At 34.7% G+C, this 27,871-nt stretch overlaps 1 protein-coding gene across 4 annotated transcripts in view; it reads right to left on the reverse strand.

The window, feature by feature from the left end:
• Window positions 1-27,871, reverse strand: part of TBC1D32 (TBC1 domain family member 32) — a 201,480-nt gene that overhangs the window by 77,750 nt on the left and 95,859 nt on the right. For all 4 annotated transcript variants that reach the window (XM_045499429.1, XM_045499431.1, XM_045499432.1 and 1 more), the window contains one exon: window positions 18,884-18,972. In XM_045499429.1, coding sequence (XP_045355385.1) covers window positions 18,884-18,972 — 89 coding nt within the window. The remainder of the gene's footprint in view (window positions 1-18,883; window positions 18,973-27,871) is intronic.

Below are 27,871 nucleotides of genomic sequence, written 5' to 3' on the forward strand. Positions count from 1 at the left end.
GCATGTGGTTGTGAGGCCGTGTGTTGTGTAGAGAGTCAAACTGGTCTCAGACTTTCCACAGCAACATTCAATACCAGCAGAACAATGGAATAACACTAGGAAGAGGTTTAACACCAGAACACATTACAAAGCTGTAGAAATTTTAAAAGTGCAGTAATGACATGTGAATTAAAAAAAAGAAAATCCAGATACAGAGTCAATTATGTAAAGGAATTTATAATTACATCAAGAGAAGAGAGAATTTCCTGATGGACTGAATATGTGGAGCAGAAGAAAGACAGCTATCAAGGATATCTCTATATATTTTGTTAAAAAATTGGAAGGATCAACTAAGTTATAAGGCTTTAAGTTATGAAGGTGGAGGGCGACACAGAGACCTTTACGCTTTCTCTCAGCTACTAATCAGTGAACAGGAAATGAAACTGACCCTCAATGTCCTCTGGTTTATGTTTGAAAGAAGGGGTCCATAGGATCTGGATGTACAACGAGATGATCCATGGTGAACTAGAGCAACTCTGAAAGCAAATACACACCAGACAGAATTCTCCTCAGTACAGAATGAGTAAATAGAAACTTTAACAAGTGATGTATCCTTTTTAAGGTCTTACAAGTACTAGCAATAATGTAAAGCTTAGCAAATTTGGCCCAGCAATAAATTAAAACAATAGCATACTATGACCAAATACAGTTCATTCCAGGAAGAAAAGGACAGTTTAATATTAAAACATCTCGTGATGTAATTCATAACATCAATATGTAATAGAAAAGAATCATATAACCAGATGCTTAAAAGCTACTTAAGATTCAACATCCACTCTCTATTCCCTGCCCTCCAAAAAATTCTAAGTAAATTAAAGAAAGGTTACTTCTTTAATTTGATTTAAAAAACAGATTTATCTCAGTGCAAGAGCTAAAAGCATAAACAGGAAATGCATTCCCATTAAGGTCATGAGGAAGGCAAAATTGCCTAATATTATTTAACATTGTTCTAGGAGTTTAAGCCAAATGTAAAAAAAAAAAAAAAATGATAAAACCTTCTGAAAGAAGACAATAAAACTGTTTATTTGGAAACCACTCCTCCATGACATAAAATTCAATTTACTTAATTTTAAGAAACACTGGTTGAATACCTAAGTGCCAACTTGTTATTTGAAGTGCCCAGGATACATCACTGAACACAAGTGCACAAAACTCCCAGTCCTTATGGAAAGCAAAATGTTACATGAGGGGAAGACAATACACAAAATAAAAAGTTAAACAAAACACAGCACAGATAAAACTAAGCAGATAAGTGAACAAAGAGATTTAATAAGCGGGTGATAGGGATGGATAACTATACGTGATTTTAAACAAGGTGGTTAGGAAAGACCTCACCAAGAAGGTGAAACACTTCAGTAAAGACCTGTAAGAAATGAGGAAGCAAGCCATGGAGCTATCTGGAGGAAGAGGGTTCCAGGCAAAACGTACAGCTTGAGCAAACGACCTAAGGTGAGCGCATGTCTGGCATGGTTCAAGAATGAGGTGGTCAATATAGCTGAAGTGGAATAAACAAGAGAGAAGTATAAGGAGATGAGGTCAAATTAATAAATACTAGGCATCCAGATCATATAGGACTCTGCAAGACCATTGTTAAAGAGTTCCAAATTTTTCTTTTGAGAACAGTGTAGTAAGGTTTCATCCTGATAAGAGAAAGAAACCCTGTGAGTAAAGAATTGACATGATCTGATTTGTGTTTTAATGGGATCACTCTGGTTGTATACAAAATAGGCTGAAATTAGGCAGTGACACAGATATACCAGTTTTAAAAAAACTACAGCAATAATTTAGATAAGATAGTGGCTTAAAACAGGGTTTTGTCAGTAAAGAATCTATTGATCAGAAGAATAGCTCTGGGATGAACAGAATCTTGGAGTGGTCCCCAAGATCCCCACCTTCCTGGTACTCATGCCCTGGAGTGATCCCCTTGAACGTAGGCAGGACCAATGACTGGCCTCCAATCAGAGAGTGTTAAAGGGGAGAGAACAGATGTGATTATATGATTATATTACATAAGACTCTATTCCTTTCTTGTTGGAGTCTCTCTCCTCAGCTGGCTTTGAAGAAGCAAGCAGCCATGCTGGGGAAAACCACGTACCACCATGTAGCCTCCAGGAGTTGAAGACAGCCTTTGAAGGACAAGCTGCAGAAGACTCTAGGCAGCAAGAAAACAAGGCCCTCGGTCCTAAGACCATGAGGAACTAAATTCCACCGACAATCTGTGTGAGTTTGGAAACAGAACCTTCCCAAATTGAGCTCACATGAGACACAGACCCAGCTGACACCTTGATTATGAGACTGTGGACAGAGGACCCAGCTAGGTATCCTAGTACCTAGACAGAAACTGGGATAATGAATGTGTGTTGTTTCAAGCCACAGAGTTTGTGGTAATACATTATAGACAAATAGAAAAAAACTCCAAGATTTATATCTAACCAACTAAAAGTATGATGTACCATTTGGTTGATATATCAAAAACAACTAGAAACAAGAGGACTCTCTCTTTCTGCCCCTCCTGAGATTCTCTCTCTCTGCCTCTTGCTCACTCTACTCTTTCCCTCTCAAAAAACAAAAAAACCCAAAAACCAAAAAAACCAGCAAAAAAATAAAAACAAGAGGAAAAAAATTATGTGTGTATGTGTGTAAATATATGAGATATATGAATACGAGAATTATGTAGGGTGACCAGTAACAAAAAAACTAAAAATAATTTACATATAACTTACCAGTAATAACCAATTAAAACATTACCATGGAAAAGAAAATTGTGTTAACAATAGCCAAAAAAAAAAAAAAAAAAGTAGAACATAAAAGATACCAATAAGAAATGCACAGGACCCATATATGCAGACAGCTAAAGAACGTGAACAATTTTAGACACAGTACCTATCTAGATTACAAATTAAATATTATACAGATGTGTATTCAGTTCAGTTATGAAGTTAGTTTAAATGTAAATTATGCAATAATTTAATAAAAATTTAAGCTTTTTGTAAGAGTTCAACAAAACACTTCCACTAATAACGTAAAATTTAACAAAATTATGAAATGAATGAATAATTTGTAAATACATTAAATCTCATAGACTCTTTATCAGATGCTTACCATCTTCTAAATTTGGGAGAGGTATAACATATTTAGTCTCACAACTCTGTGAGGAAGTTTATCACTGACTCCATTCCACATATGAGGAAACAAAAGCACAGAGAGGTTAAAAGTCTTGCCTAAGATCACTCTGGCAATGTGTTCCAGAGTCCATGTTCTTTACCACAGACTAATACTGTCACATACTATAGTACATACTGGGGAACATAACATTAGGCTACAGATATTAAATTCACAAAAGATATAGAAGACCTCTTTGGAAAGAATACATTTTAATGAGAGTAATTAAAGAACACTTAAACTAAATAGAGATATACACCATGTTGACAGATTGGAAAACTCAATATTATAAAGATGTCAATTAACTAATTATTGATCTATAGATTCACTCCAATGATAATTAAAATCACAATGAGCTGCTTTGTGTGACAGACTGACTATAAAAAGAAAGAAAATAAAACTAAAAGTAGCCAAGATATTTTTTGAAAAAGAATAAAGTGGAAAGAATTGCTCTATCAGTTACTATAATTTATTACAAAGCTATACTAATTAAAACACTGTGATACTTGTACAAGATGAACAAAAATCCAATTGAACAGAATCACAAATTCAGAAACAGACCTTTACATATCCAGATACCTGTTTTGCAAAACAATGAAAAATTATGCGTGCATGTACACAAATAAATATGTGGCTGACATTTCACGTGTAATAGAGTTGTTTATAATAGCCCAAAGTGGAAAACTGGAAATAACCCAAATGTCCACCAATAGCATAATATATAAACAAAACACAATATATTCATACAATGGATTATGCAGCAATGAAAATAAATTAACTGAAATACATGCAACATTAATCTTAGAAACAATGCTACACAGAAAAGGTCAGACATGATAGAATATACAGTTTATGCTACCATTAATATAAAGCTCCAAAAGCAGCAAAATTAAAATATATTGTTTAGGAATACTTGCCTATGTAGAAAAAAATATAAAGTAAACCAACAAAGCAAATTTAGCCATAAAAGTCAGAATAGTGGTTACCATTAGGGGGAATGGAGGGACTCAGGATCAAACAAAATGAATAGTGCTAATAACTTCTCTTTGTTTACTCAATGGGAATTATGTGGATATTTATTTTACAATAATTTGTTAAGTTATAGGTTTATATTTTATGCAATATTTATATTTTAATATTTTGTAAAAAATTTAAGTGTTATGCTAGGTGGGTAATGAGAAAAGTCATTACATCCATAAGAAGTATAAACATGTATGGAACAAATAAACAAATCCAGAACACTAATAAGAAATGCAAACTCTAATAATTATGCACAAAGATTCTTGTAAGACTCAATAACAACTAATACCATTTACTACTCAATTATGTAATCATCTAATAAACAGATCTTAATGGCTTATTAATTATACCAGCATATGTATATGAACTAGCAGTCAGACTAAACGTGGGAAGAAAAGCCTAAGACTTTTTTTTTTTTAGCCTAATCTTCATATTAAGGGTAGGTTTAAAGTGAATAGAAGTGTACAAATTATTTTATATCCACTAACCTACAAAAGTGACCATAAAAACATGTCTCAAGATGTAAATATGAGTAGGTTTATAAACAACAAACTGTCAAGTTTAATTTTTTGTTGACCCCAACCCCAATTTCCTGAGTTATAAAAAAATAATCTGTTTATTTCACATATAAAACAAGCTGGTTATATCCAGAAGTATTCCGAAGAAAGTCAACAATTAGCCAAGGTAAATTCAAATTCATAGGTAAACTGGATAAAAATTTAGTGATACATTTTCAGTTTTTTTATGAACAGAGAAAAATATTTAAATAATTTAAAGTAGGTTTATGTAAAAATATCAACAGTAAGTTATACAGGCAAATTTCAGAACAGTGTGTGTATTTATATACACATCCGTCTCCTCAGCATACAGTTAGAAGTAGATTGACTTTATCTACCCCAGACCCAACCCTTCTTAGATTAGGCATTTTTAGGTTATTTTTATTGAAATAACTTTCCATACATCATAAGACAGACAGTAGTCAAAGACCTTAGCTATTCTTTTAACCCTGATTTCATGCAATGCTAAACAATTTTACCCATGCTATTATAGTCTTATGGCTCCCATGAGCCCAAACAGTCTAGCACCCTAGGGGATATGGGGCTGCTATTTGAAGGTGGTGAAGATACAAAAGAGTTTGTCCACAGCAAAGCTTTTAGAGGCATGACAAATGACTAAAGTGGGGGAGGATCCAGGCACCTTTAACTCTGAAAGCATTTGGATGCCTGTGGTGATATTGAGCCAACTCTATTGCCTCATTTGAGCCAGGTTTTGATGACATCCAATAACCTGACATCCCATAATCCAGGTTTCTCAGCTACTGAAGGCTAAATCCCTATCTCTATTAGACATTTAATGCTATACACATAAGCAGCATCTCTAGACAAATAATCCAGAGAAATCATATTGTCACAAGAGAAGATCTAACAAGTGAATTAAATTTTCTGTGAAGAAATAGACATCTCTAAAATACATTACTCAAAAAAAATGGCCACAATTCATACACTGTATTTGGGGGAAAAAAACAAAAAAATATTGATGGAGAGTCTCAGGGTTTTCCCAGTCTTTTCATAACAGTGGAAAGCCAACCATGTTTTTATTGTTGATATCAAAACTCTCTGAAATACTAAACACTGGCTGTGAGCCTGTGCAACAACCTTCCCAAATACATCAGAAATTGGAAGCACTGCTCAATCTGCCCAGTGTTCTTGTGTTTCCCTAAGCCTTAGTGTTTGTTCTTTATATGTAACAAAAGACATCAAGATAAAGTCTCTTTACAAGAGCCAATTAACAAACCCTATACAAATGATTTGATGCTGATTTGGCCAATGTTAACACCAGAAGCAGTCTGCTTTCACTGACATGGACAGTAGTAATGCAACTGTATAATTTCATCAAAACTTAGTCCAAGATCCCTTTGATTGTCCTACCATCCCTCAGGTTATCATGAAAAACTACTCTACTGATACAATGTTAAACGGACCTGCCTCGGAGGGAAGAAGTAGCTGGTACTCTAGATATTTTAGTGGAAAATAAGTGTGGCAGAGAATGATAGATCCATATAAATTGAGAGGTTTGCCATCTCAAGGAGGTTTCAGTACCAGTGGCCTAGAATGTCAAGATATCACATGTGTATTACTAAATCTTATACTATTTACTACCAAGAAAGTAACATTATGCACAATTTTAGCCTTTTTGAATTCTGGAAGCAATACCTCTGGATGTGCTGCTCTGAACGACTTATCAAGTAACCCTTAACTACCAACTTTGTGTGACCTAAAGGCTAGAATAAGATCTATAACCCAGGATACTCCAAATCAAGAAAATGTACCACGTGAGCCTTTAGTCCAGCAGATTCAATGTTGGTCGAAGTCTTAATGGCTGATGAGATACTACACCAAGTTTCTGGCAAGGGGAAATATAAGATTTACACAAGGGCTCCTATAATTTTGGAGTCAATCCATGTTTTATTTGTTAAATAAATATTCTTACTTGATGAACATAATCCTTAGCCTCTGCCATCATGGCCACTGGGTTCATAGGCCATTTGAGTAAGCACTAGGGTAGCCAAGGAAAGAGACTGACCTATCAACAAAAGGATTATTTTTCCTCCTTTACAGAAGGAGAGATCCCCTTCAAGGTCATTAACATGAGTCAAAAATATTATCTCAGTCTGGGTATAATCTCAGAAGACCATCTATACACCTCTTCTACCAATCTTCTTAAACCAATCCTTCAATTTTTTTTTTTTTTTTAATTTTCTCTGAGTCCCTGACCATCCAGCACAACCATTAGGTATGTTCCATAAGTTTATAAATCAGTATCTAAAGCCATATCTCCTTCTATATTAAAGAAAAAGTAACTCCCCAAGTTATATTATGTTTTGTAACTCCCCATTATATTATGAAAGTTTCCATCCCTTAGAAGTCTTGAAAAACTTCCAAACCATCATTTCTTACTAAGAAAGTACCTCTATCAGAAAGAAGTAAACCAAGAAATAAGAAATTTGATCCTAGGTAAAAGAGGATCCAACTCAGAAAAGAGACTAAAGCAATTCCCAGAATGATGAAGGGAAATCCCAGAAGACTGACACATAGGGTCAAAAGATCCTCCAGGACAAAATTAAATAAAGAGATGTGATACAAGGAAAAAAGCTAATATATCACCTGTATGTATACCTGTAAAGTATGTATACTTTAGCTTATTATATGTTTTGACAACTATGAATAGGAAATGGCTCCTGCCCTCAAGAACATGAAAGCCTTGAGACTATAAAAACATAATTGGAAAGAATGATATTAAGGCATCTTGGCATTTACGTTTTAAAGCAGTACAACGTATGGGTCAGGTATTACATTCTCTGGAACAAGACTATCTGGGTTCAAATACCAGCTTCACTAATTACTAGCTGTGTCACCTTAAGCAAATGGCTTCACTTTTCTATAGCTCAGTGGAGTCATTTGTAGGAGACAAGGGTACCTACTTCACAGGGTTGTTATGAAATTAAGTGTTTAGATGTGAAGCCAATATCAGTACCGAGGACATAATGAGCCCGACTTAACTGCTATGCTATGCAGTGGCAGCAGTATCTTTTTAATGATAGTCTAGGGATATATTAGTAGATATGTAAAAAATGAAGCAAATGAAATCATGCAATTATTAACTTCAGGAGAAATAAAATACTAGGAAAAGTGAAATATAGTCATAGTATACTACTTGGCTCGCAAAGAAATATTTATATAGATGTAAAAATGTCTTTTAATAGCGACTTAATCAAGTTTGTGATAAAACTACACAGCAGGGAGAGGGAAAGCAGAGGACATCTAAATCCTAAGCTTCTAAAATCTCTAATGACAAGATAAAATCTAAAATTTAAAAATCAAAACATAGTATAAATATGTTACTTAAAAATCTGGAGGTGATGGGCACCTGGGTGGCTCAGTTGGCTAAGTGTCCAACTATTGACTCACAGTTCATGGGATCGAGTTCCACATTGGGCTCGCGCTGACACCACAAAGCCTGCTTGGGATTCTCTCTCAAAATAAGTAAACAAACATTTTTTAAAAAAAATATCTGGAGGTGAATACCAAAAATACCAATTCAAGGAATTGAAGGTGGCAGCCTCTGAAGACAGGGACTTGGGTGTAGAGAAGAATGGGCAGAGGATTACTCTTCATTCTTAAATGATTTCCCATCCTATTTGGCTTTTTAAACAATATTATCTTTATTACTTTAATAAAAATAAATTAAAAATATTTGGTAGATGTCACATAGACCATGAACAATATCTTCTTCAGCTGCTTTGCCAAAGAAGATAAATACAGATTCTGTGCTGGAAGGGTAAAGTAAACTTTAAGCCACACAAAATCTGGACCTTTACTCAGCCCTTTCCTTTTGTTCAAATAGATAAATCAAAAACAAATACAAATACATTTGTGTTCTAACCTCTAAATTATTTTTTTTCAGATCTTTTTACCTTATCAAATTTTATCTCTAATGTAATGAAAGTCCCTATGATTTAATTTTTTCATACAGAAAAATGTTGTGGGTAAAGAAGTTATGAAAAAAAGACTTAAATGCCAATTTGACAACACAAATGAGTTTAGCTTGCTTACATAAAAACCTGAAACAAAATTCGTCCTGGGCAAAGGATTCAGGCTTAACAATAGAAAGCTTGCATTATGGACCTCAAAACTAGAATCTTCTGAAGGGAGGGAGAAAAAAAATCAAAGTATACAAAGTATACTCAGAATTTAAGAGCAAGGATTATCAACCAGGTCACCAGACTCCTAAGATTTGCAAGATTTTGTGCTAAACATTAAGAATCAAATTGGAGCGCGTGGGTGGCTTGGTCAGTTAAGTGTCCAACTCTTGATTTCAGCTCAGGTCATGATCTCATGGTTTGTGAGTTTGAGCCCCACACTGGACTCTGTGCTGCCAGTATAGATATTGGGATATTCTCTCTCTCCCTCTCTTCCTCCCTCCCTCCCTCTCTACCTCTTCCCTCCTAGCACGTGTGTACTATTTCTCATTTTCTCGCTCAAAATAAACTTTAAAAAGCTAAAAAAAAAAAAAAAATTGAATTGGTCACTGCATTCAATAGATAACAATGTATTCTTATATGCATATTGATAATATTAATTTTAATTGGTCCTATAAGTTTTATAATAGTTATATATTTTATACACATTATAAAATATAAGCATACTAAGGGCTTTTTATGCATTGGTAAAAAAAAATGTTAACATGTTTGATTCTATTAAGCCAAATAATTTACAGACATCCAATTTATCACAACACTATACACAGATGCATCAAGTATAGATGCTGTCCAAGAGACATCAATATATCTGTGAATCTTCACTAATAAATATAACTAGCATAACCTAGTTATAATAAAAAGACTCATCTCTGGCCAGATTGTTCCTGTTATCAGCGTGGTCAGGAATGATGTGCATCAGCTCACACTAACCTGCTGTAAGCCTTCTGTGAGGTTCCTTGTCAATCCTGACCTGAGGATAGCCCACTATACCCTATGTGAGCCAGGATGCTAAGAGCTCTGAAGCTGAATCTTAGGCCCAACTATCAACAAGGAAGATACATTGTTTCATCTCAGATGCAAAGAAGCCTCCCAATCTAGTGTAGAAATGGGCATTTTATATCCCTGCAAAACTGTTTTTTGAAATATCACACACAATATATATTTCTCTTTCTCTTCACCCCTACCTCCTTCCCCTACCCATATGTGATTTGAAAACTGCAAGTTCATGATGTAAAGGTCTATAATTCCTTATCTATAAATCTTAGGGCCAAGAATCTAGAATTTTTATGGATTTAGCAACAAAATACATTATACACAGAATCTGGAATAACACTTCATAATCAAGCATATTAATACTTTTTCAGCAAAAGACTGATACTCAAATTAGGCAGGCTAAATAAAGACTAGAGAGTCTCACATAATTTCAGATAAGATTAGGTGCAGACGGAAAATAAGTTACAAAAAAATTTTAGTTTTTAAAATTTTAAAATTTTTTTCTGATTTTTAGAATTTAAAGAGATTGTGGCACTTGAAGCAAGGTGATACCAAAAGTAACATTATAATATTTATAAGTTTAGAAGAATGTGTCTCTAATACATGGGATATAAAAATTTATTTTAAAAATCCAGCCATCTCTGAATTTCAGTCCATTTCTGGAAGTGAAAAATTGGTGTTTCTTTAATGTGAATGTTTATTTGAACTATTTGAAGGAATAAAGCAATATCTGAGATTTGGGACTAATCCCTTCACTTGTTTTGGAATTTATCTTGAATATGGCAGATCCCCCAGGTGTCTGCTAATAACCGAAATCAAATCTGACCACACGAATAATTCTCTGTTCTTAATTACCACATACTTTGTAAGTTACTTTCAAATATATCATAAATGTGAGCAGGTGAGCACTTGTCCAGCATACCTAGATAGTTCTGTGAAGTTTAGCCTTAGCTACCATCTCTGCTTGAAGAAATTCGAAACATGTTCTTTGTTTACCTCATGCCTGAAGTCATAAGCCTTTTCTCTCTACCCTGCCACTTTTTCCCTATTATTTCTTCCTTGAATACACTCAATCAACACATTTCATTTCTACCAACATTCTGAATACTTGCATGTATGCATCATGATAAATTCCATAAGTTAGTCATTAACTCTGTAATCAAATGCATTGGTCAAGATAAGCACCAACAGTACAAAATCCAACACAAAAGATCTCCTTCTGATCAGCACATAAAAACTAGCTAGCAGAAATGTAATGCCTAATTCCCTGCCTGTTGATCAAAACCAAGAAAGGGACATGGATTATACACACAACCATACCTCCAAATCTGGAGATTAAAGTTTCTGATGTGTATACAACCATATCTGGAGAGGAGAAAGGGGGAGTTAGAGTCAGTCTGCCAATAAAACTAGGTAAGCTGAGGCTGCAGAGATCCTACTCACTTGCTCTGAGTACCAAATTCATATCTGTTTCAGAAAATGCTCTGGGATCCCCTGAAGCTAGAGGTTGGTTTGGACTTCTGTAAAGTTCAGAATATAGTTTTTGGATTTACCGAGTTTGCTGGCCTTGCAGATATGCAGAGCCAAATGTTCAGTAAAATTGGATATACCATGAAGGGAAAGCTTCGAGATTGATACATAGATATAGGGTTATAGTCAGTACAGAACGGATTGTTGAAGCCACCGAAGAGAAAAAGAGGTAAAAGTACTGAAGACATACTAGAAGAGAATCCAACTGAAAAGGTAACTAGAGGAAGAGGAAAAAGAATCATCAAATACAAAGGACAGAAAGGAATCCAGAAATAAAAAGAGAACAAAGTTACAGAATTCCCAAGAAAGACCATTCATAGCAGTGCAGCACTCAGTAGGAATTCAATAAATATTTTCTGAATGAACAAGTAAATGATAGGAAAAAGTGTCACTAGTGGGTGGAATATGAAATGGCACAGAGAGATAAAGTAAAAGGAGTCATGAAAAGAGGGAAGATAGAAATACAGAGGATTCGAATATGTGCCTACTCTTTAACATAGCAAGTCTATTTTTAAGGATTTGTTGTAAAGATAATTATGGGCATAGAGATACTTATAAAAACGTATAATTTTTAAAAAATAACCTACATGTCTAAACAGAGAAAATTGGAACTCATTGATGTATTAGATTATTCAATCTTTTAAAATTGTGCATATATGAACATTTAAAGGTATGAAATAATTTAAAATTAAGTAAAAAAGGCTTTATTGTATTAAAACAATAAAGCTATTTACAAAAAACATATCCAGCTAAAAAATGAAAAATATTGGCATGAGAGGTAATGGTAATTATCTCTAAGAGGAAGACTAACAAGTATGGTTTTGTTTTCATTATTTTCTAGTTATTCTATATAAATGGGAATTCTTTGATTAAATAAGAATTTGAATCCATTCTGGAGATCTTTAATTATAATAGATTATCAGTTTCTTCAAATAAACCTAAAACTAAATACTGTATGTGTGCAAGTACATGTGTATACAAAATCCAAAATGTGGATCGTTTTGTAGTCATATTACATTCTAATTTATGATATTAAGTAAAGATTGCAAGAGATAATTCTAAAATTACTTATTAGTAATGTCAATCAGATTTAAAGCTAGTTAGCATCTGGGTCACGGGGAATAAATAATTTTGTGATTTGTTGTGATAGACTATTAACACTTGTCTATGTCTGTTAAAATAACCACACTGGTTCTAAACTTAAAACTATTTTTTTTTTTGTCTTCATGTCATCTTATAGGTCAGATTTTTTTGTCATAGAAGATGATCATGCATAAAACTGTTGTACTGCATATACAATTTACTGTCGGGGGATAAATGTAAAATAACAAACAGCAAGTGATAAATTTTAAAGTCTGTTCTATAAATACAGATTTCTCAGTTTGGTTATTTTTTTATTTTGCTTTTTTTAAAGAAAACTAACAATAGGCCACATTAGAGTTTCAAATAAAGGAGGAATAAGTTTTAGGAGAACTATATTAACATCTCTTTAACCATATTAAATTTTAATGTGTATACTTAATGAAGAATTACTATATAAGATTTAGTTGTTAAAAATGTGCAATTCTATCGTCTAATTAAAACTTAATTTGGGGTTTCATATAAAGAAAACTATTGACACTGAATGATATAATTCTTTCTCCATGAGATACAGTTTTTATAATAAAATAAAATATTTTAGGCATGAGCATAACATTCCTCTAAGTCAAGACGGTTAAGAATGGCTGACACCTGTCAGAATGGCTGAATTGTTGGGGGGAATGTAAACTGGTCCAGCTACTTGGGAAAACAGTATGGAGGTTCCTAGAGAATTTTAAAATACAACTACCATATAATCTAACAATTCCATTTCTGGGTATTTATCTGAAAACAAAAACACTAATTTTATATTTATGCACCCCCATATTCACTGCAGGATTATGTACAATAGCCAAGATATGCAAATAACCTAAAGGTCTACCAATGGACAAATGGCTGAAGAAAATGTAGTATATACGCAATAGAATATTACTCAGTCATAAGAAAATGAAATCTTACCATCTGCAACAACATGGATGAAATTTGAGGGAATTATACTAAGTGAAATAAGTCAGACAGAGAAAAGAAATACTGTATGTTCTCACATGTGGAATCCCAAAACAACCAAACTCAAATACAGAGAACCAACTGGTAATTGCCAAAGGTGGGGAGCGGGGAGTGGGGGGAAATATATAAAGAGAGTCAAAAACAAACTTTCAGTTATAAAAGAAGTCGTGGAGATGTAATGTATAGCATGGTGATTACAGTTAATACAGAACTGCATACTTAAAAGTTGCTAAGAGTAAATCTTGAAAGTTCTAATCACAAGAAAAATAATTCCATAACTATGTATGACGATAAGTTTTAACTAGACTTATGTGGTGACCATTTCACAACACATACAAATAATGAAGCATGTTATAACCTGAAACTAATATACGTCAATTATAACCTCAACTAAGCCTCAACTCTGGAAAAATAAATTACAGACAATAAGAACTCCAAGGTGCCTTAATTGTACATAAAAAACAATGTTCAAGAAAATAATTTGCACCCAAAATTTTCAATAAATGTACAGCTTTCTTAAATAACCCCCCCCCCAACAGATTTAGCAAATAAATGTCATGAAATAACCAAAAATTACCTACCTATGTGGTGGACATGAAAGTCAAAGAAAATATTCCCTCAGGAAGTTTAAGTTTTAGTCAGGGGGAGAAATAAATTTGTGGGAATTACCATAAAGGCAAATAACATGCAGAAAAAAGACAAGATGAAAGTGTGCTATAGGAAGCCATAGAGGAAATGATTCATAAAGCAAGCTCTGCCTTGAAGGAGGAGTCAAAATTTTATAAGACAACAAAAGTGAAAGCAATATTCAAGATGCAGAAAAATGGGCTTGAGGGAGACAAGAAGTCTAACCTACTCAGCATTATGAAGAAAGTTGGAAAATAATGTACATAGGAAAGGTATAGATACATTATGGAGCTCCCTGAAAGCCACATAAAGGAGTCTGGAACTGCCAGATATTTAAAATGGGAAGATGGGGAGCTTTATAAGGATGTGTTTCTTTTCTGCATTAATTACCTCACATTTTGCTTAATTATCTCAATATCTGATTCCTCATTAGGTGGTAAAGTTAAAGAGAATGAGCACCACATCTTATTTACTCATTACATCCCCTACATCTAGCATAGAGCATAATAAGCACTCAATAAATATTGACTGAGTAAATGAAGTGGAGAAGAGTAAACTAACTAATTATAAATATTAATCTGCAGTCATATTAAAGAAGTACTGCATATCTCATGTCACTACACCAAGAAACCTAGGTTAGTTTCCTCTCCCTACTGGCTAGAGAAGAAAATAAGGTTACTGACTCAGAAAGGCAGGTTCGAAAATGGCAGGAGAAGAACATCCTCCTAACAGGTGGAGACAGGGGAGGTGGGAGGCCAATGAGAGCATTACTGTCCTCCTAGTTCATAGGCGAGAGTCAATCAATACTGTCTAAAAGTAAAATATAATGTTCAAACCACTTGAAAAGTTTTACATCATCTCTTCTCCTTAACCTCAGAGGAATCTCTGGGGAAATAACAACCCCTGGAGTGAAAAATCAGTTATTTGAAATTCAGCAATTTCTTCTGTCTTGCTAGTTTTTCTTTTCTATAAAATTCAGTTAGAATTTAAAATGGAAACTATATCATGATTCTATTTTTATAAAAGATATCTCCATATATCTATTCTTCTGTCTGTACATGCACAGAAAGATGTCTAGAATAATTTTCCTCAATGCTACTTTCAGATAGCTGCAGGAGGATTAAAAGTAATGTATGAATGAACAGAGTAATGTATGGAATTGCATACAGAGTATGCAGAGTAATGCATTGTACACCTGAAACTAATATAATACTATATGTTACCTCCACTGGAATTAAAATTTTTAAAAATAATGTTGCTTTCAGAGTTAGGAAGAATTTCACTTTATTATAATTTAGTCTCCTGAATCACTTAATTTCTCTATAATAAAGATAAATCATTGTTTGAAAAAGCAAAGGAAAACAGTGAAGATGACTTTCAAGAGTGAGCAACTGAATAGATGGGTGGGCCACTTAATGAGATGGAAACAGGAGATTTATTTTGTTTTGTTTGTTTTTGTGGGAGGAGATCCAAGAGTTCAGTCTTAGAAATGTTGTTACTAACATCTGAGAAATGTATGAATTGAGATGTTAAAAGAGTTGTATATTTGAGTCTGATAGCTCCAAATAATGGTTTAGACTAGGCCTATAAATTGTGGGGCACCTACTGACATAGGTAGGTGTATACTGTATATAAGTAGATGAACTCGGGGCAGAACAAAGAAGAAAAAAGTGCACCCACAACAAAGTCCTGAGTATTGCAAATTTCAGTGATGCTTACAGAATGCAGAAGAGAAAAAAGAGCAGCCATAGGAGTGTCACAGAAGCAAAGAGAATTTACACACAGAAAGAAATGGTCCACTATATCAAACGCTGTTATAAAATAATTCAAAAGAGAAAAATCCATTACATTCATCAGCATAGAAGCTACAAGCAACTTGAGAAAGATGTGCAATTCTGACAGAGTTACAGAGTCAATGTCGAATCTAAGTGGGCTGAGGAGTAGAGAGAGGTAATCAAGTGGGGACAGTTTACACAGATGTCTTGCTATATGGTGAGAGAAAGAGAAACAGGACAGTGACTTCACAGATGTGAGGTCAAGGGAAATTTCTTTTTGAGTGTGTTCCATTATAAGATGAAGCATGTGAAGGCATGTCTGCACCTAGATACCAAAATTAGAAAAGGATAGGCTAGAAGTGGAAACAAAGACAGGAGGAGGGCTAATCAAAGGAGCAGCCTTCTCATATGTTAGTCATTTAAAACATAAGATTTGTAGGATCTTGGCAAATAAAAGTTCAGAAATTTACATAGAATGTGATGCTACTGAAAAGTGAAAATCCATGTACCACTAAGCCATATATTTAGCCTTATCTAAGTGCTGTGGCACACCTACAGAAAGTGTATGAAACTTACCCTTATTCAGAGGGGAAAGATGAATGGAACAAGCAACGCTAAAGGTAGAAGGCAAATATGTTAATGAGATGATCTATTAAAGGGAATAGTACAATAAAGTTGTACAACTGGAAACAAAATCACTGTAGAAAGTAAAGAAAATGATACAGGTAAGAATCCAAAAAAACACACAGAAACATTAGATTTATATAGTACAAAGCTATTATCTAAATTATCACTATTGAACCACACTGACCAATGCTAAACTGAAATTAGTAGAAGAAATTATGTAACTTCAAAAGTAGGACTTAAAAATATAACCAAATAGGGGCGCCTAGGTAGCTCAGTCGGTTCAGGTCATGATCATGGCTTGTGAGTTGAGTCTCGCATAGGGCTCTGTGCTGAACGCTCAGAGCCTGGAGTCTGCTTCGGATTCTGTGCCCCTCTCTCACTCTGTCCCTCCCCCACTCATGTTCTCTCTCTCTCTCTCTCTCAAGAATAAACATTTAAAAAATGTCAAAAAAATACAACCAAATATAAGGAGGATGAACTCTGAAATACAATGAAACAAATATATTGTCGAAGAACCGTTAACAAGCACAAAAAATAAAATACAACATTTTCCTCAGAAAAGTGATTTGGTCAATTTCTTTGTCTTAATGCTGATGTTGTAAACAGCAAATTACTTGGCAGCATGTAGAAGACTACTGGGCTACTGAAAACATGAAGACAAAATTAACCTCCCAATAAAACACAAAACTCCTAGAAAACAAGCACAAGTAAGGACACACTTGAAGTACTACTGCTACTACATTCACTACTAACATTTTTGTAGTGCTTGCTACATGCCAAGCACTGTAGTAAGTCCTTTTAATTTTTCTTATGTAATTATCGTAATAACTCTGTGAGGAAAATAATATAATTTTCCTTCATTTTACTGATGGGTACCTGAGATCCCACCTCACACAACTAGCAAAGAGCAGACAGTCTGACTCCAGACAGAGGCCATGTTGCTAACCTAACCACCACGCTACAAAACTCTAGTACACAATCAACAATGCGATGACAAAGTTTCTCATGTAGAACAAAATGACTCCATTTGGTTACTGTACTCCATTTGAAGAATACACACACTATGCAAATTAACATTTTATTCCCAGGAGCATGTTACTTCTTGGATTGCTTTTTTACAGGACTTAAAAATCATTTTGTTTTTAAACAAGAACTCTAGAGAAAAATACTATTCTTTATACGTAAAAAGAAAAAAAAAAAAAGAAAAGAAAACATTCACTCACTGTATCAGTAACAAGAGGCCAGAATCTATATTCTATAATTATAAAACTCAGAAATACACCTGCAATGCAAAAGGAGGTTCTACTGAATAGATTTTTCTTAGTATTCTTCATCACTGCTTGCTATATGTTATATCTGATACTATACATGAAAAGTTAAAATTTAATGTGAAAATACATCTTGAGATGAAGGACACACCATTCAAAGAACTATAATAGTTACAGTTTTTTCTACCTTCTTTAAACTAAAAAGTCCAAAAATGAAGCACAGCTATTGATGGTAAAAAAAAAAAAAAAACCAATTTGAGTATGTATTATATTATATACATGTATATATATACACACACACTACCATCAGAAATTCTAATTTTAGAAAATTCTAATTGCTTTACTTCTTAGGTAGATCATTCTCACTGTCTCCCTCCCTGTTGTCTAAAAAAGTGACTTTGCTAGTAGAAAGGGGAAAAAAAAATCACAAACTTCTGAAAATAGAAAATGCCTTAAATAAAGCTGTTTTTAAAAGTGGTAATTTATAGATAGGAAAACAAACTAAAGGTCTATATAAGACCAAAACGTTTACCAGAAAGATTTAAACCTTGGGAAACTGAAGTTAAGGAGTAATGGTTAACATCAAGGAGCAAAATTTGAGCCTCAAGATAAATCATGTATTTTCAAGCTTCTTTTCAAGTCTCTATTATGGAAGGAATCCCATCAAATACAATCCCAGGGAAGCCCCAGATGACTCCTGAGTAAACTGAAAAGTCTGCAAAATGCCTCTTTTTAAAGAGGTGTTTGTAACGTAAATTGAACAAAATACATGGTAGTAACACAGAACCTAAACATAGCCAAAAGCCATAATATAAAAACCTAATAGCTGTATTTATTTTACCTATGATGTTACAAATTACTTTTAGACATCCTTAAAATTAGCTTATTTTAAATATTTTTTGGAAGTATATAGAATATATGCTTGACTGTTCTGCAAGATAGAAAATATATCTCAAGGGGCGCCAGGGTGGCTCAGTCAGTTAAGTGTCCCACCATTGGTTTTGGCTCAGATCAAGCCCCGCATCAGGTTTGTGATCAAGCCCCCATCAGGCTCTGTGCTGACAGTGTAGAGCCTGCTTGGGATTCTTTCTCTCTTTCTCTCTCTGCCCCTCCCTCCCTCTCTCATGGTTGCACTCTCTATTTCACCAAATAAAAAAAAAAAAATTTAAAAAAAAGAAGAAAAGAAAATGTATCTCAGGTAAAATTTAGCACCTTACCTTAGACCAAAGATGTGTGACTGTTCATAGTTGAATAAAGAACGAATCTTCGCTTCTGAATTCAAAAGTATAAGTCTATCTATAATATCCTGAAAAAGAAAGACTTGGAGTGAGAATATGCTGGACAAGTCATTTAAAAAACAAAAAAAAATCAACAAATATTTATTTAGATCTTTGGTTCTCAAACTTGGCTTTACATTTGATCACCTCTGTAGAAAAAAAAAAAAAGTTATTAAATGCCCAAGTCTCACCCCTAGAGATTCTGAATTAATTGGTCTGGGTGTGTCTGGACATTAAGATTTGTCAAAGCTCTTGAAATGAGTCATCTAATGTTTACCCAAAGGGGAGAATCACTAGTTTATACCCCATTCTGCTAATCTGTGAGCAACTTATGCAGCCAGCTAAGTACTGATTACACTGCTGAAAATGTAAACTACTCTGAAAACCAAATATGAAATCTACAAGGTTTCATATGAAGCATGAACAGTGGGCTGCTAGTTTTATCTAGTAGCTATCTGAGATTTTGTTGATAGTCTCTCCACGTGTAAATCAGTGGTTTCCAACCCTCGTTGAACATTGGAAGCACTTAGAGAACTGTAAAAAAAAAAAATTATATATAAATGTACATATATAAATAATGCCCAGGCTCTACCCCAGCAAGTCACTATCCTTGGGAGTTAAGATTCTGGCATTCATATCCTTTTAAAAGATTCCCAAGTTGTTACGATGTGTAGACAGGCTTAAAATCATGATGTAAGTGCTGAGAGAATCAGATGAGCCAGGTGCCACCCGCCATCTCAAGCACTGACAATGTAAGCCTACAATGTGCACAGTTTCAAGAACTCCCTAAAAGTCTTTCTTTTTATAATGCTCTGCTTTGTGTAGATCTTTGGGTTTAGGCCTAAGAAATGTATTTATAGGGGCACCTGGGTGATTCAGTCAGTTAAGTGTCTGACTTTGGCTCAGGTCATGATCTCCCAGTTCGTGGGTTTCAGCCCCGTGTCGGGCTTTGTGCTGACAGCTCAGAGCCTGGAGCCTGCTTCGGATTCTGTGTCTCCTTCTCTTTCTGCCCTTCCCATGCTCATGCTTTGTGTCTCTCTCGCAAAAATAAATTAAAAAAAAAAATTAAAAAAATTTATTCATAAATAAGTACTTGTCTCTCTCATTGTTCATTTTCCTGACCAAGAAACTTGCCACCCTCCAGTATGTTCAAACTGAAGACATTTCCACGACCAGTAAGATAAAAGGAAGGTTTTGCTAGGGAGTAAAGTGATGTAATATTGACTGAGGTCTATGTGGATGATAGTGCAAATGTCATAACATCAAATAAGAGGCATGGAAATGACTTTACAAGGATGAGGAAGTAATGAATCTCTGAAAATAACATTTGAAAAATACTAATTGAAACAGAGTAAAAACTGGATTTAGTGTCAACTTGTACAGTAAAGGTTTATAGATAACACTCAGGAATGCATTTATTACCATTCTACAGATAGGCAGTAAAAATGTGTAAATACTAGCACAAGAGTTTACAATCAGCAAATATTAAATCAGCTGCCTAACAAGAATAAAAAGATTACTATCTTAAAATCTGTGATTTTGTCTGCTTCTTAGTTGGGCATTCCTTGTTTCAAACATGACAGAACATGAGCTAAGTAACTCATTCATATTCCCAGCTTCATATTCAGATTTTCAATAATTTGCCCACTCTCTCCTTTTTCCTAATTTCTTCTCTGACAGTCTTGTTTAGCTACAGTGATGGAGCCATGGAGTTCTCCTTGACTTCTCAGCCACCTGGATACTATTAAGTAGTCTCTGTAGTGTACCTATGGAGAAACTTGTTTGCTATGTGTTCCTAGATTTTTACTGTTTAAAAAATTTAAGAAATGATTATCACTGTTTTTATTATAGTCTTCACAGATTAATCTAGAATTACGTATCACTGGCTTTCTCTTACCTAAGAGAAGAGAATCTGCCAGTCTGTTCTATGCATAGAAGCTTCTGGAAGGATTACTATTGATTTCTCTTCATTAGTAGGATACTAGCATAGGTGACTGAAATTTGTCCAATCATCTGAACACTAAGCTCACTAAGACTTTGACAGCCAGTGACACTCCGGGACTCTATATAGTTGTAGTTTCAAATCTTAAGTACTAGATATTTTAAGAATAAAAGAGATAGAGAATGTATTATCAGCAAGCTAATGGAAGAGTAGATTGCAGTGATCTATCAACGATAATGCATTTTCAGAGAACAAATGTTACGGTAAATAATTTGTTCTTTAAAGAGGATTACATTGATGGATCACCACTTAGGGAAGAAAATTAAACTCCTGAGAAGCCTGCCTTATGGAGAACTTCAGTTTCTAAGCTCTGCAACGTGTGTCAATAAGGCAATCAGTTTTCTAAATCAAGCAGCAGCTTCCCAACAAAGAGCCAATGCAAGTAACACTTTGGACTCTCTCTCCCTCTTTCTCTCTCTCATACTCACACTCTCACACACACACACACACACACACACACACACACACACAAAGAAGAAAAAAAGAAGAAGAAAAAGAAAAAAAGAAAAAGGAAAACAAGTCTGAAACTCTTTAAAGGATACTGTCCAGCTGGAGAATAAGTTCAATAGGACAAACTGAGACCAAGAGTAGAAAAACAAAGGAATATCTATTCACATAAATACATACATGTTTGCCCGCTGTTTACATGTGTCCCAATGGCCATGTTTGTGTTATCTGACCCTTTCTACTTCAGAAAGAGATAAGTGAAAGAGGAGGAGGGGGCACCCGGGTGGCTCAGTCAGTCATGATCCCAGGGTTATGGGATCAAGCCCTGCATCCGGCTCTGCACTGAGCACGGAGACTGCTTAAGTTTCTCTCTGCTCTCCTCTGCTCCTCCCCTGCTTTCTCTATATAAAATTAAAAAAAAAAAAAAGGTGTGGGGTAGGTCGATCAAAATGTCAGTATTTCTGCACCTGCACCATTAGAAGTGGCTTGTGACTGGTTAGCCCAGGCACATCCATCAACAAAACTCAACCTGTAAGGTTCTTCCTTGGGATTTTTCAACTGAGATGGGTCTCAGTACATTCTGGCCACTATAACAGAGTACCATAGGCTGGGTGGTTTATAAACAACAGAAATCTTATTTCTTATAGTGCTGGATGCTGAGAAGTCCAAAAATCAAGGCACCAGAAGATTTTTTTTCTGGCAAGGATCCACTTTCTAGTTCACAGTCCTCTTTTCACTTTGCCCTCACATGGCAGAAGGGATGAGCAATTTCCCTGGAGTCTTTTTTTTTTTTTTAAAGGCACTAATCACCTCCGAAAGGCCCACTTCCAAATATCACATTGGGGATTAAGTTTCAAAACACGAATTTTGGGGGTATACATTCAATCTGTAGCAGGGAGGTAGAGGAAAAGGCCACTCTCCTGTTTGGTGTCATACTGAGCTAAACTGTGACTCCAACAAACGATACATCCATATCCTAATCCAAGAGTAGAAAAACAAGGAATAACTTATGACTGTTCCCTATTTGGAAAAAGTGTTTTCAGAAGTAATTAACAATTCTAAAATCATCCTAGAATAACCCAAATAGGCCTTAAGACTGTTAAAAACATCCCTATAAGAAAAAGACGAAGGGAAATTTAAGGCAGAGAAAGGAGAAAGCCCTGTGAAGATGGAGGCAGAAACTGGAGTTATGTGGTAATAAGACATGAAATGCCTGGAACCAGAAGCTGGAAGAGGCAGAGAAGGATTCTCCCCCTGGAGTCTTTGGAGGGAATGTGGCCCTATAACACCTGGATTCTAACTGTAACAGAATAAATTTCTGTTGTTTTCAGCTACACAGTGTGTGGAATTTGTTATGGCAGCCTTAGGAAACCAGGACAAGAGGAGATGGTGAAGATGTCAGTACAGAGTGACAGGTAGGGAGAAGAAAGCACTAATGATAATTACAGCAGACAATTATATAGCGTTTTTTTATATGCCAAGCAGTGATTTAAACTTTTATATTTCATTTAATTCTCACAACAACCTTGGGATAGGAATGTTTACTGCCCTCTTTTAACAGAAAACTAAAATTTATCTTGTCTGAAGTGACATAGCTTATAAAAGGCAGAACTGGTAATCTAATCCAGGCAGTCTGGCTTCAGAATGCAATCTTTTAACCACTACACTATGTACAGCTTTCAATAAAACCAAGATAGTGGGCGGTAACAGGGCAAGTGGACATAGAGAGACAGACAGATGTGGACCTGACTACATTCAAAGTTCTATTTCTACTTGTCCCTGCTTTTTGTTTTGTTTTTTGTACTGTGGCATAATGAAGTCCACAAGTATTTTACTTAGCATATACTGCACATCTACTCTGTGCCAAGCATTAGGCCAAGTACTGCAAACATATTCTTATCATTGAAAAAAGAGCTGAAAGATCATGTACTACAACCATCCAAAGGTCCTTGGATCCGATTTACATTACTTCCACCAAGAACAACTCAGGATGAGGAACTCACAGAATCCCAAGGCAGTCCACCCCACTTCAGTCAGCTCCGACAATTAGCAAGTTCTTCCTTCGGTTAATTCATTGTTTACACTCCTCAGTTATGTTAAGGGAACTATAATTAGCTAATATGGATTACTCCTGTCACTTGTACTGGCATCTTTGTTTCCCAGCTATCTCTCATCTTGCAACCACACAAGCTGCAGATATTGTTTATATCTGGAAAATTTTGAGTCAATAAATTTCCTCTTCTGCTAAAACTAATTCAAACTGGGTTTCTCAATAACCAAAGGGGTCCCACCTAATACATCATTTATTTAACTGCAAATTAAGTGATAGGAACTGAAAAGCAATCAAAGATTGTATGTGTTAGAGGGAAAGAGTATTTTGTGTCATTGACCTTTAATTTACTAAAGTACAACTTGAAAGTTGTTTGTAGGGCCTAGAATTTTGGTAGATAATTGATATGAAATCATGAGAAGTTAAGGCCTAACATCCCCAAAATATAATGAATTCCTTAAAACTAAGAAAGAGAACACAAGTAGAAAAATAGTAAAAACAAATAGAAAGACCAATGAGAAGAAGTCAATGGCCATTAAGCATATGAAAAAATGTTCTGTTCATGAGAAAAACATACACTAATACTTTTCTCTTGTCAGACAAATATCTGAATGTCTGATCATATAAACTTCTTAATGAAGCTGCTAGAAAACAGTCACTACAGTATCTCATTGATGGGAAAGCAGAGGATTATTCTCTATGGATGGAAATCTAGTGATACATACCAAAATTACAAATGAACTTACCTTTCAACCCAATGATCCCACTTCGAGAAATCTAGCCCAATGATACTAAAATAGGCAGAATTTAGGACGGCCCCAAGATTCTTAAACTTAATGCACGTATTGCTGTGAAGAGATTTTTGCAGAAGTCCTTAATTGATTTTAAAATAGGAGATTATCAGGGCACCTAGGTGGCTCAGTCAGTTAAGCATCCAACTCAATTTCAGCTCAGGTCAGGGTTGTGAGATCAAGGCTTCAGCTGGGCTCTGTGAAGCCTGCTTAAGATTTTCTCTCTCTCCCTCTACCACTCATGCATTCTCTCTCTCAAAAAAAAAAAAAAAAAAAAAAAGATTAACAGAGTGGCTCTGATATTATCACAGGAGCCATTTACAAGCAAAGAATTTTCTCAGGCTGGTCACAGAAAACAAAGTCAAAGAGACTCAAAGCATGAGAGGAATTTCCCACCAGGGAGGTTGTTCACAGTTGAAATAGGAAGGGGGCCACAGTACAAAGCTCCAGGAACAATACCTGGTGCTCCAAGTGCCAGCAGGAAACCAGGCACTTCAGTCCTAAAACCTAAGAAACTTCCCTCTCCCCAGAATTAATTTGGAATTGAATTTTTCTCCCAGGGCCTCCAGATGAGCACTTAATCTGGCTAACACCTTGATTTCAGGTTTATAATACTCTCAGCAGAAAACCCAGGCACACAGTGCTAGACTTTGACATGCAAAACCGTGAGCTCATAAATGGGTAGTTTTAATGTGCCAAGTTTGTAGCGATTTGTTATGCAGCAACGAAAAAAAATATATATACATAGGCATACTGGTAAATATAATAAATATAAGCCAAGCTATTAATTGAGGCATAACTTATAATGACAAAAACTTAAAGAACCCAAGTGACCACCAGTAGATGACTGGATGTATATCCCAGCACATCCATACACCACTGTACTATGCATTTGTTAAAAAGGGTAAGGGAAGAGCTCTATATACTTCTATATAGTAATCTAAAAGACAAAGAATTAAAAGAAACATTGTTTATAGCATACTATCTTTTGCTTAAGTCTGAACGGGAGTAAAATATATTCTTTTTTAATGTAACAGTTGAAGGATAAACCAAAAACTAACAAAAAGTGTTAGCTATAAGGCAGTGCTATAAAATACTACTTTCTGAATGATGGAAATGTTCTCTCTCTGGGCTACCCAATGTGGTAGGCATTGGCCATCTATGGCTAGTGGGCACTTGAAAACCTGAAGTGTTGATAGAAACAAAAGGAAAAAAGTTTCTAGCTTTATTGAGTTGTGATTAATATAAATTTAAACAGCTACACAGAACTAGTGGCTATATAGTGAAGATCAAACACATGGGGAGAAAGAACAAAGGGGATTCACACATAAGCACTTTCTATAAATATACCTTGTTATATATTGGAATCACAAACTTTAAAAGAACATTAATCATGTAATAATTGAAAAGACAAAATTAAGGCAAAAGATAAAACCACCTCTCAATTTAAAACATTCTAAAACAAATCTATCAAGTTAGTGGCATAACCAGGCATTTATTTTGATTTATTTTGATTGTAAATCCTTGGTGGCATATATTCTAAGAACAAAATTAACTGAAATGAAATGTCAATATGTATGCACTAATGTCATAACTATTATATGTACATTGTACAATAAAAGCAAGTAAGTAGTTTTGTTCATGTTATTAGTAACCAAGCTTTTTGGTAAAAGAAAAATATACAAAAAAATATTAATATAGGTTCATGATGAATTTCTCTTCTAAAAAAATAATAAATACTGGGGCACCTGGGTGGCTCAGTCAGTTAAGCGTCCAACTCTTGATTTCAGCTCAAGTCATGATATCATGGTTCATGAGATCGAGCCCAGTATCAGGCTCTGTGCTGACAGCATGAAGCCTGCTTGAGATTCTCTCTCTCTACCCCTCCCCTGCTTGTGTGCTCTCTTTCTCTCAAAATAAATAACCTTAAAAAACAAAATACTTATTCTCCTCAGCTCTCCCCCAAAAGGACTAGAAATAATGACAACCCTAAACAATGAATATTTCTAGTTTCCAAGTTACAGCTTCTAATTAGCAATTCCTAATTAAAAAAAAAAAAAAAAAAAAAAACAACTCTTTGAAGATGGTGGATTCCAGGTCTGAGCTAGAAAATGTATACAATGAGCCTGGAGCATCTTATATGAGAAAGAAATATATCAAACAGGAATAAGTACAAGTCAAAAGGACTCAGCAGTCAAAGGAACATCTTGAGTATCAAAAGCAAGATGATTGGGGCACCTGAGTAGCTCAGTCAGTTTAGCGTCTGACTCTTGCTTTCAGCTCAGATCATGATTTCATAGTTTGTGGGTTCCAGCCCTGTGTCAGGAATCTCCTACTTGGGATTCTCTCTCACCTGCTCTCTCTACCCCTCTCCTGCTTACTTTCTCTCTCACTCTCTCTCTCTTTCTCCAAGTAAATAAATAAACTGAAAAAAAAAAAAGCAATAATGACTTCACTGGATTGAAACATACATATATATATGGTATATGTTATGGTAATTATTATATGGAAATAATAATAAAACATCCCTTTTGGAGATTACTAGAGCACCAATTCACTACTCTGAGAATATCTAAATAGTCAAGCATTTAATCTGATATTCTTATAAGAAACTTTTTTAGGTTTTCCTTTATTAAACAATTCCAGTTAAATACACAAAGAATGGCAGAACTAGAATCACCATTTCATATCTCCTGGTGAAATAGTGAATCAATGCAACCCAGGACAAATAACCAGTTTTTCCAATAAATCAAGGGCATGGACACAGAACAGTTTTAGAATAAAGACTTAAAAGATATAATAACTAAATACAATTTATATATTTTGTTTGGATCATGACTTGGCCAACCATAAAAAGAAAAAAAAAAGACATCTTCGATAAAAAGGAAACTTATATAGAAAACTTATTAGATAATATTAAGGGATTATAGCTAACATCTTGGATATGACTAAAGCCACAAGGGTTTACAAGGCAGTAATTCAAAAAAAAAGCAAAAACAAAACAAAAAACTCAGAGGTCCTTATTAGAGATGCATACTAATTTATTTACAGATAAAATGACATTATGCCCAAAATATGCTTTATAATTCTCCAGGAAAAAAAAACAAACAAACAAACAAACAAGCAAAAGGCAGGAGTAAAGGAAACTGGAGACAAATAGAGACACTGACAAAACGGTGACAAAAGCCGCAGTTTAGTGTTGAGTATATGGGAGTTCATTATATCATTTTTTTTTTAAGTTTGAAAGTGTCCACAAAAGAACCCCATGTGCAAATACACACACACACACACACACACACACACACACACACACCTCCTCAGTTTAACTTCCTAAGGTCCATGCCATGGAACTCCCAATGAGACAGATACTGAATTTAAATTATTTTAAATAAAGACTAAGAAGAGCCAAACTCATTAAGAGTCAATAGATCATTAATTAAACGGTGAAGTTACTGAGAACCTACCATGCTCACAGTAGCAAAAGAAAAACAAAACAACCAACTTGCTAGACTTTCAGGGCAAAAGACAAAATATAGTTCCTCTTCTCATGCAACTATAAGGGGAAACAAATGCAAAAATAATTATAAAATAATGTGACATATGAGAAGACTTCACAGAAAGAGTAAAGCAGGAAAAAT

The sequence above is a fragment of the Leopardus geoffroyi genome, chromosome B2 (assembly GCF_018350155.1).
Source record: "Leopardus geoffroyi isolate Oge1 chromosome B2, O.geoffroyi_Oge1_pat1.0, whole genome shotgun sequence".
In the NCBI taxonomy this organism is placed as follows: domain Eukaryota; kingdom Metazoa; phylum Chordata; class Mammalia; order Carnivora; family Felidae; genus Leopardus; species Leopardus geoffroyi.